Source organism: Bubalus bubalis, chromosome 14, assembly GCF_019923935.1.
Source record: "Bubalus bubalis isolate 160015118507 breed Murrah chromosome 14, NDDB_SH_1, whole genome shotgun sequence".
Lineage (NCBI taxonomy): Eukaryota > Metazoa > Chordata > Mammalia > Artiodactyla > Bovidae > Bubalus > Bubalus bubalis.
Genome location: NC_059170.1, coordinates 53,581,668 through 53,596,853, shown reverse-complemented (window position 1 = coordinate 53,596,853; position 15,186 = coordinate 53,581,668). Strand labels below are relative to the sequence as shown.

At 42.9% G+C, this 15,186-nt stretch overlaps 1 protein-coding gene across 3 annotated transcripts in view; it reads right to left on the bottom strand.

The window, feature by feature from the left end:
- The window catches only part of ITGA8 (integrin subunit alpha 8), a 191,024-nt gene extending 183,466 nt beyond the window's left edge, over positions 1–7,558 (bottom strand). For all 3 annotated transcript variants that reach the window (XM_025264358.3, XM_025264359.3, XR_006544619.2), the window contains exons 1-2: positions 7,202–7,558; positions 6,462–6,595 (exon numbers count right to left, since the gene is read on the bottom strand). In XM_025264358.3, coding sequence (XP_025120143.3) covers positions 6,462–6,595; positions 7,202–7,407 — 340 coding nt within the window. In that variant the 5' untranslated portion in view covers positions 7,408–7,558. The remainder of the gene's footprint in view (positions 1–6,461; positions 6,596–7,201) is intronic.
- Positions 7,559–15,186: the final 7,628 nt, after the last annotated feature.

Here is a 15,186-nt window from a genome sequence, read left to right as displayed (position 1 = left end):
TGACGCAGAGATCGAACCCATGTCTTCCACATCTCCTGCACTGTAGGTGGGTGAGCCACCGGGGAAGCCCAGCTATTTCTGCAAAGACTTGTTTTTGTAAGCTATGCTTTACTTTTACTAAAACAATAAAAGGGTAAGTGATCACTTTCACCAGTATTTGTGGACCTAGAAGAGTTTCTCAACTTGCAGATCTTTGGGTTCAAATCTCAGAGATCCAGGAGCTGGCCTTTCTGCAGGGCTGGCGTTAAACCCTGTTCCTTTTCAACTAGTCTGAGAGTTGCCTGGCTGAGGTCCCTAACAGAGCAACACCAGTGTTTAAAGTATTCAATGCCTATCTGTGCATCACAATTTGCTTATCTACCTCAAATCCTCATATAACTTAACCCAGAATCAAAACTACTTTTAATCTATTTTAGTGTTTCATTATACAGATACACCTTGATTAATACACTAATATGTTTTCTGAAGATGTATTTAAACTGAATTTTGAAAATGAAATATGTTTAAAGGGAGCACTTTTAATAAGATCTATAATTAGTCTTTTATCTCTCTTCCTCAAAAATCCATGCTTGTGTCTCTGGATGGTGTCCTTCAGGGCACTGCTGAGCTCAGCTTGTCAGGAATGTTGGCAACTCTTTCCATCAACACAACTCACAGATACAATTCTCTACACAAAACAGGTAAAGTTTGAATGCTCACATCTCAACCAGCTGGCTTCAGTGTGCCAGTTTGTTTTTCTTGCTTTCAGAACAATTTCAAGACAATTTCCTACATTTCTCCCAGAATGCTACAGCTGCTGCACGGATTCTTCCTGCCAAGAGCCTGGAAGTCTCTTCCATCACACACACTTCCAGCTTCTTGAAAGAATTTTGCAGATTAAGCAACAGGCGCCTAATGCTCATTCTACTCAACTAGCCATAGAGCAGATCTGTTTCCCATTTCTGGTTGGAGTTTCAAGGACTTCCTTTTTTCTAATTGCTTCCTCCAGGGCTGTGTATTGTAGGGACCACTGCCTCCTCCCGGCTCATATCAGGACTCGATAGCTATTGCATTTTGTCACATGAAAGTCTGAGTCGACTGGGAGAAGCTGAGGGATGCTGGTTGCATCTGTCAGGCCAGCCCATCAGTTTGAGAGCCATCATGAATTGTTTCTAGAGTAAGTAAGCCTTCCAGCTTAATTACCCCTGATGACTCAGTAAGAGAAGTACTTGGCAGAGTAAGCTTTCTGCCCTAAAGAGTGTGTGTGCGCACACGTGCGTGCATGTGTGCATATATGTATATGTATGTGTGTATGTATATTCATGTATGTATATGTATATATAAGTGTACAAGTAGTAAAACACTAACTCTGGCAATTATTAATTCTCAAAGGTGCGGATTATCACTGAGCTTTCACCTTGTTTTCCCACTTTCAATTGAATTCACCAGAGTCCAGATTTCTGCTGTCTGAGTTCTATCACATTTCTGTTATTTCCTCTGTCATTTACTGGAGGTAGCTGTGCCTTCCATTTGCCTCTGCTTTGATATTGAACAAAAACTGATTTCTTTCTGAGGAAGTTAGAAAAGCAAGGCTTATGTGACCAATATGTTTCCCAACCCTCACATGAGAAAAAGGGCACACCCAATACTATCAAAATACAACCCTGTACCCATCACAGCACCAGATGCTTTAAGCTGCTGCTTAGTGTGGCTCCCTCGGCACAAAATAAAACAGACTCCTGCCTGCCCCCTCCAACAAAGGCTTCTGGTCTCCAAGCTACAACACAATTCTGACAAAAATCTTAGCTTCCTAGAGCTTTGAAATATCCTAACCAAATTGTCTTCCATGTTAAGCTTTAAATATATATATATAAGATGCTAAATTAAGGTCAGGCAAATTCTGGTAGTCTTTCTCAGATGACTCCCAAATCTCAATGGTACCTCCCACTTCCTCTTGTTCTTCTTTAAGTGGGTCTCTAATTGGGAGCATTCCCAGCTGTATTACTAATGCTGTCATGATGATCATTTATTAGCTCATGCTATTATCTTTCTCCTCAAAATGTTTCATTTGAGTATTTATTTATTTATTTTTAATTTTATTTTATTTTTAAACTTTACAAAATTGTACTAGTTTTGCCAAATATCAAAATGAATCATTTGAGTATTTAAAACAATCAAATATTTGTGTTCTATGCTTTTGTTATCATTGTTGCAATTTGCCTTCTTATCACTGCAAAGATGGAGTATCTGTTTCATTCACCCCTCTTCTAGCTGGGGAGCTGTGATTCAGGGCTTTTTCTGTAATCCACACATGGGTTTGGAAAATGTAGGAAGTAGAAAAACAATGAACCTTGGAATAGATTTAGAAAGGAAAGGCATGAATTTGGCAGATGCGATGTTTTACATTTAAGACGTGGGGCACAGTTTAGGACCAAAAAGGAAAGAAATCAATTTGGGGGTGGGGGAATTTTATTCTAGTGAAGTAAGGGGGAAAGACAGAAGGGAGAAGAGAGAAGGGGATTTTTGGAGCCACTTGATTTTGCACAGAGCAGGAAAATTATCTACTCTTTGCACTTTGCACCTCCCCCACCACCATATGCTTCCCGAAAGCTTCCTTTTTCCATACTTGAAAGGACCACAGATTTTAATAGTATTCATGCATTTGAAGTGTTAGGCAATTCCCAGCTTCCTCTGTTTTTGCGTTTATGATGAGAAGTAATTTTTTTTTTAATCCCAGTTACAGAATAAAGTACAAATAAAATCAATGACTATTTAATGAAAAAAATTTCAAACTCAAAGGCAGACTTTACAAAAAAACAGGCAGTTGACCTTAAATAAACTAAAGTTCAAGATCACAACCAGATTCAGGGACTAAATTATAGGCCAGTCTCCTCCAGTGTCTAGGCTGAGAGAGTTTAGTAGGTTACCACAGCGAATATTAATTTGTAGACACCCCAGGGGCCTGAACAAGTTGAAACTATATCATTAAAAGGTCAAATTTACTCAGAATGTCTTGAATTCAGATGTAATAGTAAAAGCAGACAGGGTGGAAGACAGAGACAGTCAGGATTCTCTGTACAAAGGAATATTTGCAATGAGATATTTATTGATGCCTGACATCATACGCTGTTACGTGCACGTCAGTTTGTGGGTGTCCAGCACTTGGAGCTGCTACTTTGTCAAGCAGAGGAATTTTCTTCCTCTGGGTGGGGAGGGGGTTGGTGCACGCTTCTGCTCATGGCCAGAGAGTAAGACAGGAGACAGTGCATGGGGACTCTGAGGGGACATATATTGCACAAGCCATCATTTCCACCCTGACAATGGCTACCTCTATGACCTCTGGCTTCCATAACCCTGTACCCAAACCGTTTCACCTTTCAGATCTTCTCTGGAGGATCACTTTAACTGGAACGTGTGAAGGTAACTTCGGGTGGGAAAGTGGGGGAAGGGGGAGGAAGATGAGCAGCGCCTCAGCTCCACAGGATCTGACCTTGAATTTGCAGTCTGTTAGGACCAGTCCTGCATCTACTGTTAACCATTGTGTGACCTTGGATGTATCTTTCAACACCTTTGATGTCTGCCTCCTTACTCATGAAACAGGATTTACATGGTTGTTTCACTGTATGGATTAGAAATAGTGTGAGTAAGTAACGGGTACATAGTAGGTGATGAATAAATGCAATGCATCTGGTAATGCTGACTGCAACACCCAGAGTCAGAATGCCTATTTCTGCCTTCTATCTTTGGTTCCAAGATCATATTCTGCCCACAAAACTGACACTCAGACTAGAAACAGCTCTGTGGGCTCCTGCTGTCCCTCCCTTTCACAGTTTTGCAGCAAATGGCATTCACTGGCAGTTCCACCGTCTTAGGGTTCACGGCTAAAGTCACTGGTAGAAATGATGTGTAGTGTACTGGCTCCCACTCAGTAGCAAACCCCTGAGCCACAAGCCTCTGATTCCTCTTCCCCTACCCATTCTCAGGCCATTCCCAGGAGCAGCCAAGGTTCCTGGGCCCACAGTACCCTCTGATGGCTAACACAAGGAACTTCCTTTTCTCCATCATTCTTAATCTTCGCTCTTGGAAACTCCCATAGGCTTTCACAGGTCACTGCTTTGTGCATTCCATCACAGACCATTCATTTCTTACTAATGTTGTGTGGCCTCCTCTGCCTTGCTGTTTTTTTTTTTTTTTATTTCTTGCTCAAATATTTCAGAAACACTTATCTACCTCCTGTTTCTTTCCCTCACTTTGTTCCACTAACAAATTCTCAAATTGCAGCGATTATGGTTGCGAATATAAGATAGTAAGATGCATGCATCTCTCAAGGAAAAAAAAAAAAAAAAACTCCATCCATTTAGAAGTAAAATAAGACATAATGTAGAACCAACAACATTAATCTCAAAAGCCCTTTGAGATGTTCCAATGTCTTCCTGAGAACCTGCCCAGAAGGTGCCACCTACCCCGTCTTCAAGGAATGCTGATCTTTTCTCAACACTCTTACTATTTTCCTATTGATTTAATTGCCAGAATCATACTAGATCGTCCCCTATTCTTTCATTGCAAATACAATTCAGCTAGAGTAAGGGTTAAGTGCATTCCTGTGGGTTATTCTGGAAATCAAAGCACAATCTTTCAACATTAGTTTTCTGTGGGAAACTGAATTCGAAGATCCAAACAGTTACTTTAAAATGAACTTTTAGAAAATGTTACCTACTGTCATGTAACATCAGAACTTTGGGGATGGGAGTGGTCAGTTTTTAAAAATTCATACTCATGTCTGTATACTCTGGTTTTCATCTGTGACATCTGGGATTAATATTTAGGTCTTCAGGTGTGACTTACCTGAACAGACATTGATTCTTCCTTTATCAAAGGAAAAATGTACTAACCAGATCCTGATTTGATATGTTGACATGTTATGGGAATATTCTAGAAAGTTATTAAATTCATGCCCATGACTATAGATTGATTCTTGGTAAAAACACATCACATGTCTCCAAATGCTAACCCTAAATTTAAATTCAAATAATGCCAAAAATTTATGTTTTTATTTATCAAGGCTTACACTTAAAATACTTTAAAAATAAAATTTTTGATATGGATTAGTAAAATACCATTAATTTTATGCTTAATTTTTCTGATTCAGGAAATTTATTTTAAAATTAAGCTAGAAGTCAGTATTTAGAAGCATCTAAAGTCCTGATTCAACCACTAACTGAAAGATTTCTTTCACAAATGAATATCAAGTGGTTTAATTTTTCCAGTTTCTAATAGTTAAACTTTAAAGTAAAAGCTTATGAAAAGTGGCATGAAATAACTGAATTATTTAATTAAATGGTAAAAGAGCTACTGTGACCATATATAGACACATATGAAAAACATAATTTTAAAGTGCATTTATAAAATATCTCCTAATTTGGTCATATTTCAAGGTAATGCTTGCATAGGACTTTTCTCTGTGACATAATTTCCACATTCTTAGAATGGAAATTATTTTCTCCTTTAAAATAAAAAATGAAAATCAGTTAAAGTAACAGGTAAATATCCATCCAATTTCATCAAAATTCTGTGAAAACTGACATTCTATGTAAATTCTAAATATATACTAATATAACAATAATGAAGAATGATGTCATATAATAGTTCCACGGTGCAAAAGGTATTTTAATTGATTGTTCATCAAAGAACATTGAGTTGACATGTTCAGATTTCTTGAAAAGAGATATTTGCTTTCTGATAATATATACCTTTTGAATTCATAAAGTTTTGGAGGTACAAATTAAAACATTCAGCGTTAATGTTTTTGAAAGCATTAAGTTTAGATTATTTTCTCAAGACCCAAGGAGAAAACACCAGAGGAAACACAACCAGCCTGAAGTGTTTAAAATGTATTTTCCCTTTAATTAAATAAGAAACATCTGTCTAGGGATTTTGGAAATGAATGTAATCCATCCACACTCTGCCTGTACTAGTTTGCATCCAGTGTCCAATATTTTGAAAGAAAATGCTTTCTTTCTGTAAAGAATTAAATAGCAACATGGAGTGATGTCTGGGTCTGCAGCAGCTGACTCTTGCCTCCCGAGTGTGGGCACTGGAAATTCTAAGGCTATGTCTTTTTCCAGATTTGTTCTTGGGAAACAACCAAATTCTCTCCAGAATCAAGATCAGGGAGTAACATCTGTGTTCTTCAAACCATCCACTCACCCAGAACACCCTTATCTCAGAATAGTAAGGAAACTGCAGTGACCAGGGTGCATTCAAATACCCAAGCTCAAAATACTGTTCCCTCTCTGGGGTGCACTTAACATCTTCCTCTCCTTCACTCGGGCTTTAAAAAGCTGATTTCTCTCCGAACCTGCACTGCCCACAACACCGACCCATCAGACAGGCCAAATTCTACAAAGTGGGGACTTGACTCCCGGAGGGCTCTGGCACTTTGAAACCAGAACCAACAGTTGAGAATGACAGATATCACTTACTGGTGTTGTCAAATGGTATCTGCCTGCACTGCGCAGACCCCTCGGCGGGCCAAGGACAGTAGTAGACTGCTCCCCCTTCCACGATGTCTGGCTGGCTGGTGTTGGCTTTGGGCGCCCCCACCAAGACACTCGCCCTGAGAAGAGATTGGACAAAATCACTCCTTGGAATCGGAAACGTACTTATGATGGAGACAGACTGTCAAACTAGATTTCCTCTTGGAAACCTACGGGCGTCTGAAACCTGGTTTGGAAGAGGGTGCAAATATTCCTAATTCTTCTCTAGGTGGAGCTATGTATACAGTGAGTTGAGAGATTGCGGGGGGCCGGGGGGGGGGGGGCAGTGAGAATTAGCAAAGGACAGAGCCCAGCTGCTTATAGCAGACAGCACTTGAGCCCAGACGCTTAATTGTTACAGGCTATGTATAAACAGACCGTGTTGTGGTCCTTGTTTTAACTGGCCTGAGTCTGTTCGGTCCTGTGTTTCCCCTTTGCACGATGCTCCAGTCTTTGTCCCTGGAGCTCCCCAGGACTTTCGGATCCGAGGCAAGTGACATGTCCCTGGTTCAAAGTTCACAAGGACATCCAGCGTGGAAGGGGAGGATAGAGGCTGGTGGCGGGGAACCGGACGGGACCCCAAGTGGGCAGGGGGATGGACGCTCGGGATCGCCTGCCAGCAGGCTGCGGGGACAGGCCTGGGTCCCCCGGCAGAGGGGCAGGGACCAGCACCTGGGGCGACTTACGTGCGAGCGGCAGGTATGTGGAAGTCCACCGCGTAGCCGAAGTAGCTGCCTTCGGGTCCGCTGTACACCGTGAGCTTGTCCACGTCCAAGTTGAACGCCTGCGAGGCGGGGGACCACAGCATCCCCAGAGCGGCCGAGAAGCAGCAGAGGGGCGCGAGTGGCGGTGCCCGGCTGACCCGGGGACCGCGGCGGGGCCGGGCAGACATCGCCCTCCGGCCGGGTGGTGCTCACCGGGCAGTGCGAGCCGAGGACCCCGGCTGGGAAACGGCGGGCGTGGCGGCGGGCGGTCCGGGGATCCCCGGTCCCGGGTCGATGCGCGCGACGCGTCGGCGGTGACAGCCCCGGGCGCTCCTCCGCGTGTCCCCTGCGGTCTGCTGGCCGCCGGATCCCGCGGCTGGGGGCTGGCGGAGGGGATGCGAGCCCTCCTCTGGCGGCGGGAGGGGGCCCCGGTGCGCTCGGGGCGCCTCCTAGTGGCCGGCCCGCGCAGTGCGGGCCGGAGCCGGTAACTCACCGACAGTCCTCGCCCCCGCGGGCGGCCGGCGCCAGGCGCCTGTTTCAGTGGGTTGGCTTTCTACTGCAATTGCATCTTAAGAATCATCTGAGCCTCCCGCTTGCCAATTCAAGCCATTGGCTTTGGAAGCAATCCCCCCCGCCCCAAAAGCCGCTCCGCCCGCCTCTGCTCAGCGTCGGGCGAGGCTTTGCTCTGGTTTCTTCCAAATGGAAGGATGTGAAAGCGTACCCCACCACGAGGGAAGAGGCCAGACAAAGCCGAGATCTTGGCATTACCTCTGCAGCCTAAAGATCCGAATAAAAGTTTAAATCCAATAATCCTCTCCTCCCCCACCTCCACTTCCCTGCAGAGGTAACTAATAAAGCAATCCTGGAGATTTTATTTAGGTCTTTCTCAGAGACACATGGAGCAGGTTACATGCCTTGGTCCTAAATTTCTGTGACCTTGTGTGATTGTGGTGAGGACTAGCAAAATTGGGAATGTTGGAATTTACAGTCTACCCACAGCAGGCGTAGGGGGTATAGGTTGGAATCTGGGAATCTGCAGGCGTTCAAACATCAGTTCCAATCCATGGGTGTTATTGATCTCTTTCTGTGTCTTCTGCTTGGGAGAGGGAGTGCAAGATGAGTGGGGGGAAAGGCAAAGGAGAAGTATGGTACCAGAAGCCTTTTCATAACGTGCAGTCTTACAGGGAAACAGAATTAACAGGGAAAGAGAGCAATTAAGGGTTAAACAGGATACCGCTGGGTTTAAATGAAAATGAAGACTAGAGAGGAGAGAAGGGACTAGGGTCCACAGCATTTTAATGAGATTCGTTGGTAATTTAAGCAGAAATTTGAATAGGAGGCATGGCTTTGGACACTGTGGATAAAGTGATGAGGCAAAGTATTAAAGACACAGAGGCCAAGATGATAGGGTTGTGCAAGGGATTTGAATAAAAATGTGGGTTGGGGAGGAGTGGAAGAAAAGGATGGACCTCCTAAGAAAGGATCTTAATAACAAGAACAATTACTGAGGCAAAGGTAGTGGGTTCTACAGGGATTCTGGAAGTTTAGTGGAGGATGTGTGTGTTGGGGCAAGAGGTCAATTGTCAGAAGGAAGAGAAAGCCAAGTGGCTGTTGCCCAAACGCACAGAGTGATGAGGGCTCTGACATGATAAACAGATGGAAGGGAAATGAGTCCCACAATGTTAATTAACAGGAAAAGGGCCAGCAGACTGAGGGCAGAATGAAAGTGAAGGATAAACCCAAGGTGAGTCTACAGGTATCAATTTAGAAGAGGAGAATCACAGACAGTAGCGATGGGGCAAGGAGAACAGAATGGGAGGAATATAGTGAGTTAGGTTCTGGACCTGTTGAATCTGTTAGTAGTGTGGGATCCCCAAGAAGCTGGAATCAAAAACTGATTCAGAGCAGTGATCTAGTCTAATGGAGCAGATGTGGGAGTCCACCCACAGAAAATCTGTGCTCCCATTGAAAAGCTAGACTTTGTCTTACATCAGAACACACTTGGTAGACTGATTTAAATTTTATGTTTTCCTCTTTGCCTGTCTCATCCCTGTAAAAATGCTAAAAATTAATAAGCTATCAGAAGATTACCTAGCAAATCATCACATCTGGGTTATTTCCTAACTGAATAGTCCTTTCCCAGACAAGGACTTAAGAGCAGAGAGGGTAGAAAACTTTTTTCTCAGTCCAAAAGTTCATTTGTGTTGGATACAAAGTCTGCTACTCCTGGTCAGGTTACTATTGGTAATAGAAGTGATATTCCCTGGAGTAAATTTCAATGAGTAATTCACATGCAATATACACATGGGCAGAAAAAGAGCTGCAGGAGACAGTGAGGCTGGGAAATAGCCCCAACTCCATCATTTCCTGTGACTGCATGCTGAAATTTGCAAATTCATCATATTGCAGGCAAGATTTAGGTTGAGGCAAAGGTAGTGGAACACCTGAATGGAAGAATGGAACACCTGAATAGGTAGAAAGTAACAGCATATTCTTAGACATGCACTTGGTCCACTTACCAACTTACTGGACAGAAGTTCAGTTAAGTTCAATCGCTCAGGTGTGTCCGACTCTGTGACCCCATGGACTACAGCATAACAGGCTTCCCTGTCTATCACCAGCTCCCGGAGCTTACTCAAGCTCATGTCCATTGAGTCGGTGATGCCATCCAACCATCTCATCCTCTGTCGTCCCCTTCTCCTCCTGCCTTCAATCTTTCCCAGTATCAGGGTCTTTTCCAATGGGTCATTTTTTCATATCAGGTGGCTAAAGTATTGGAGCTTCAGCATCAGTCCTTCCAATGAATATTCAGGACTGATTTCCTTTAGGATTGACAGGTTGGATCTCCTTGCAGCCCAAGGGACTCTCAAGAATCTTCTCCAATATCACCGTTAAAACGTAGCTCAATATTATAAAATGATTTGTATAAATCAGCATATGGCCAGGGTATCCCCCTTTTGTTACTCTCTTGATTTTTGATATTTCCAGCATGTTCCTGATCTTTTAATTCAAGATATGGGTAGGTCAGGGAAGAAAATTCTACTTATTGCCACATCAGTTCAGTCACTCAGTCATGTCTGACTCTTTGCGACCCCATGGACTGCAGCACGCCAGGCTTCCCTGTCCATCACTAACTCCCAGAGCTTACTCAAACTCATATCCATCTGGTTGGTGATGCCATCCAACCATCTCATCCTCTGTTGCCCCCATCTCCTCCCACCTTCAATCTTTCCCAGCATCAGGGTCTTTTCCAATGAGTCAGTTCTTTGCATCAGGTGGTCAAAGTATTGGAGTTTTAGCTTCAACATCAGTCTTTCCAATGACTATTCAGGACTGATTTCCTTTAGGATTGACTGGTTGGATTTCCTTGCAGTCCAGGGGACTCTCAAGAGTCTTCTCCAATACCACAGTTCAAAAGCATCAATTCAGCGCTCAGCTTTCTTTATAGTCCAACTCTCACATCCGTACATGACTACTGTAAAAACCATAGCTTTGAATAGACAGACCTTTGTTGGCAGAGTAATATCTCTGCTTTTAATATGCTGTCTAGGTTAGTCAAGGAGAAGGCAATGGCACCCCACTCCAGTACTTTTGCCTAGAAAATCCCATGGACAGAGGAGCCTGGTAGGCTGCAGACCATGGGGTCGCTAGAGTCGGACACGACTGAGCAACTTCACTTTCACTTTTCACTTTCATGCATTGGAGAAGGAAATGGCAACCCACTCCAGTGTTCTTGCTTGGAGAATCCCAGGGACGGGGGAGCCTGGTGGGCTGCCGTCTGTGGGGTTGCACAGAGTTGGACATGACTGAAGCGACGCAGCAGCAGCAGCAGCAGCTAGGTTAGTCATAGCTTTTCTTCCAAGGAGCAAGCATCTTTTAATTTCATGGCTGCAGTCACCATCTGCAGTGATTTTGGAGCCCCCCGCCCAAAAGAAAGTCTGTTACTGTTTCTATTGTTTCCCCATCTATTTGCCATGAAGTGATGGGACCATATGCCATGATCTTAGTTTTCTAAATGTTGAGTTTTAAGCCAACTTTTTCATTCTCCTCTTTCACCTTTCATCAAGAGGTTCTTTAGTTCTTCTCTTTCTGCCATAAGGGTGGTGTCATCTGCATATCTGAGGTTATTGATATTTCTCCTGGCAATCTTGATTCCAGCTTGTACTTCATCAAGCCTGGCATTTCGTGTGATGTACTCTGCATATAAGTTAAATAAGCAGGGTGACAATACACAGCTTCATTATATTGCCAATACAGCCAATTATATCATATTGCCACATATTTGGATTCATATACTTGTTCCTTTCTTCTAAAACACACTTGTTATTGATTTATACAACAAGCCTACATTTTATACAGTGTCACTTTCCACTGTACAGATGAGGGCCTTAAGGTTCAGAGAGCTACAAGCATATACAAATTTACAGAGCAAGTAAGTGGTGTTATTTTTTTTAATAATTTTTATTTATTTAATTTTGGCTGCACTGGGGCTTCATTGCTGTGCCAGCTTTTCTCTCATTGCAGCAAGTGGGGGATACTCTCTAGTTGTGGTTCATGGGCTTCTCATTGCAGAGCAGGGGCCCTAGGGCAAGTGGCTGCTGCTGCTGCTAAGTCGCTTCAGTCGTGTCCAACTCTGTACGACCCCATAGACGGCAGCCCACCAGGCTCCCCCGTCCCTGGGATTCTCCAGGCAAGAACACTGGAGTGGGTTGCCATTTCCTTCCCCAATGCATGAAAGTGAAAAGTGAAAGTGAAGTCGCTCTGTCATGTCTGACTCTTGGCGACCCCATGGACTTCAGTCTATCAGGCCCCTCCATCCATGGGATTTTCCAGGCAAGAGTACTGGAGTGGGGTGCCATTGCCTTCTCCGAGGGCAGGTGGACCTCGGTAGTTATCTACTCCCAGGCTCCAGAGCACAGTCTCAATAGTTGTGGTGCAGGGGATTAGTTGCTGTGCAGCATGTGGGATTTTCTTGGACCAGGAATTGAACCCACATCTCCTGCATCAGCAGGTAGATTCTTTACCACTGAGCCATCAGGGAAGCCCCACTGGTGTGATTTGAACCTATTATTCTCAGATGCTAAAACCAGTTCCTCAGCCTATTCGGTCTATAGGCATATTTTTGAAATTTATGGCAAAAATGAGAAGTCACTTTTCTGAAGTATTAAGCTCTTCTGGTCTGGCCCTTTGGGTATGCTTGAGAGTCATGACAGCAGCTGTGTACTTTTATAAGAGGTCACAGCAAAGGGCTTGGTTGTTTTTCACTCACTCAGTCCTATCTGACTCTTTGTGACCCCATGGACTACAGCACACATGATTCCTTGTCCTTCACTATCTCCCAGAGTTTGCTCAAACTCACGTCCATTGAATCGGTGATGCCATCCAACCATCTCATTCTCTGTCATCCCCTTCTCCTCCTGCCTTCAGTCTTTCCCAGCATCAGGGTCTTTTCCAATGAGTTGGCTCTTTGAATCAGGTTGGCCAAAGTATTGGAGCATCAGTCCTTCCAATGAATATTCAGGGTTGATATCCTTTAGGATGGACTGGTTTTATCTCCTTGCTGTCCAAGAGACTCTCAAGAGTCTTCTCCAGCACCACAGTTCAAAAGCATCAATCCTTTGGCGCTCAGCCTTCTTTATGGTCCAACTCTCACATTCGCATATGACTACTGGAAAAACCATAGCTTTGACGATATGGACCTTTGTTGGCAAAGTGATGTCTCTGCTTTTTAATATGCTGTCTAGGTTTGTCATAGCTTTTCTTCGAAGAAGCAAGTGTCTTTTAATTTCATGGCTGCAGTCACCATCTATTGTGATTTTGGAACCCAAGAAAATAGTCTGTCACTGTTTCCGTTTGGTATTCAAAGAGTGAAGGAAAAGCCAACTAACTTGAAGCTCTTTGACCTACCGTTGGAGACCAAAAACCTGGGAGAAGAGTAAAATCTCACAAGAAGCTAGGAAAAAAAAAACTGTAATAATTACAGGGACAGAATAGGTCTGAATTGGGGTCTTGTACATTTCACTATTCTGACACATGAGAACCACACCAATCAGTAAAACCTGGGATACTGTCAGAGAAACACATGGACAATGACAGGTCTTACGCTGAATGAGAAGTTTGACATTTTAAAGGTCTTCTAGCACTGATTTATTTGTCAGAAAAGCAAGTCTGGTAATTGTTTATCATGCCTGTGAGTGCATGTGTATGTTTAATGCTGAGAAAGGTATACATAGTTGTTTCCCTAAACAGAAAAGAAAAGAACCCAAAGGTCAAAGATGGAACAGATTTTGCCCAAATGTTCCAAAAATAAATAAGTAAAGAGTACCACAAGAAAAAAAAATATTTCTCTGGTTTGTAGCCATGTACAAAATATTTAAAAATAGAGATGCTGTAACATTTAACCATTAGTGCATACTTCTTAACAGAAGATCAAATATATTTGTTACTTAATAACCAATTACTGTTCCCCACTACGTTTAAATCTATTTCCTTATATGATAAAATGTGATCCTTACTGATTGGCGTGGTTCCCATGTGATCCTTGGACCTCCTTGGTGGTCCAGTGGTTTAAGTCATGATGCTTCCACTTCAGGGGGCATGGGCTCAGTTCCTGGTTGGGGAACCTTATGCTGTGTGGCATGACTAAAAAAATAGCACCCCCCAACTGATCTTGCCTCCAAATCAAGGACCAAGAGAGTCCATACCTGATTATTTCATTAATACACCACAATTTCAATATGTTATTTAAACCATTGACAAAATAAGCCCAGGTAAAAATAATATGCTCTTGAAGATTCCATCAGCTTTAAAAATGAAGCACCCAATGCAAGATAGTTTTTCAGTCTCTTCTTGTATTTGTGGTAATTGAGGTGATCTCAAAGGTTTGTTTTTTTTTTAATTTGTTTTTGTTTTTTGCCCACTGGACTCAGTGTTTCTGCAATATTAGAAACTACCTATTAGTATAAACTGGTCAATTAAACTTAGATTGGGCAAACAGCTCTTAAATCTGTCAATGTCTCTGCTAGCATAAGCTTATGTCTGCAGATTTCCTATTTCTGGTCCCTGGAGGGTGAATCTCATTATAGTAAAATCTTTTTTTTTTTCTTTTTGATAATTTTGTTTGTAATTCTCTTTTATGATTTCCCTTCATGATTTTATTAGCCACTTTTAAGTTAAAAGTGCTGCAGCCCATGGCCCCTGTGCTGGCAGCTGTTCAAGCACAGTCAACAGTTGGTTTATGAAGGAAAATTCCCACTAGTCAAACCAGACTCCAACTCCATCTCTTTTTAGAATGAGCCTTTTAAATACAACTCTGCTTTAAACGAAAATAAAAATAAATAAAAACAGTTCTTCCTCTAAAAAAGGAAGGTAAATGAGGCCAATGATGCTCTTCCAGAGCCCTGACATCTGGGGATAAATCTTCCTGAGAGTCAAAGCCCCCGGGGAGTTGAGTTTATATGAAGGATCTTGATTTACAGATTTTAATTAGGGCCAGTTCACTCCAGAATCTTGAAAACCCTACACACATCTGATGGGTTGGCCATAGTGACTAAGGCAAACCTCCAGGGGGAAGAATTCACAACATCTTAGTTGTAAATTTGGAATCTGCAATGGGGAATTCCAGTTTCCCAAGGGCTTATGTTTCAGTCCAGTGCCAAAGGAATATATAAGATTGGCTTTATTATTATTATTAAATTTCAGTGAGGTGTTGGGCTGCAGGGCCTCACTACTCTGGTCCCAGGGAAAGAGAGTCACTTAAGATGAGAAGTGAGCATTCTCCTCACTTGTGTCTTCAGTCATTCAGGTATCTGAAAGTAAATACCATAGACTGGATGGCTTATTAAAAACAGAAATTTATTCCTCTCACTTCTGAAGACCAGAAGTTCAAGATCAAGATGGCAGCGCAGTTGAGTTCTCCCAAGAGGCCTCTCCAGGTTGCAGACTGCCAACTTCTTATTGTACTCCCA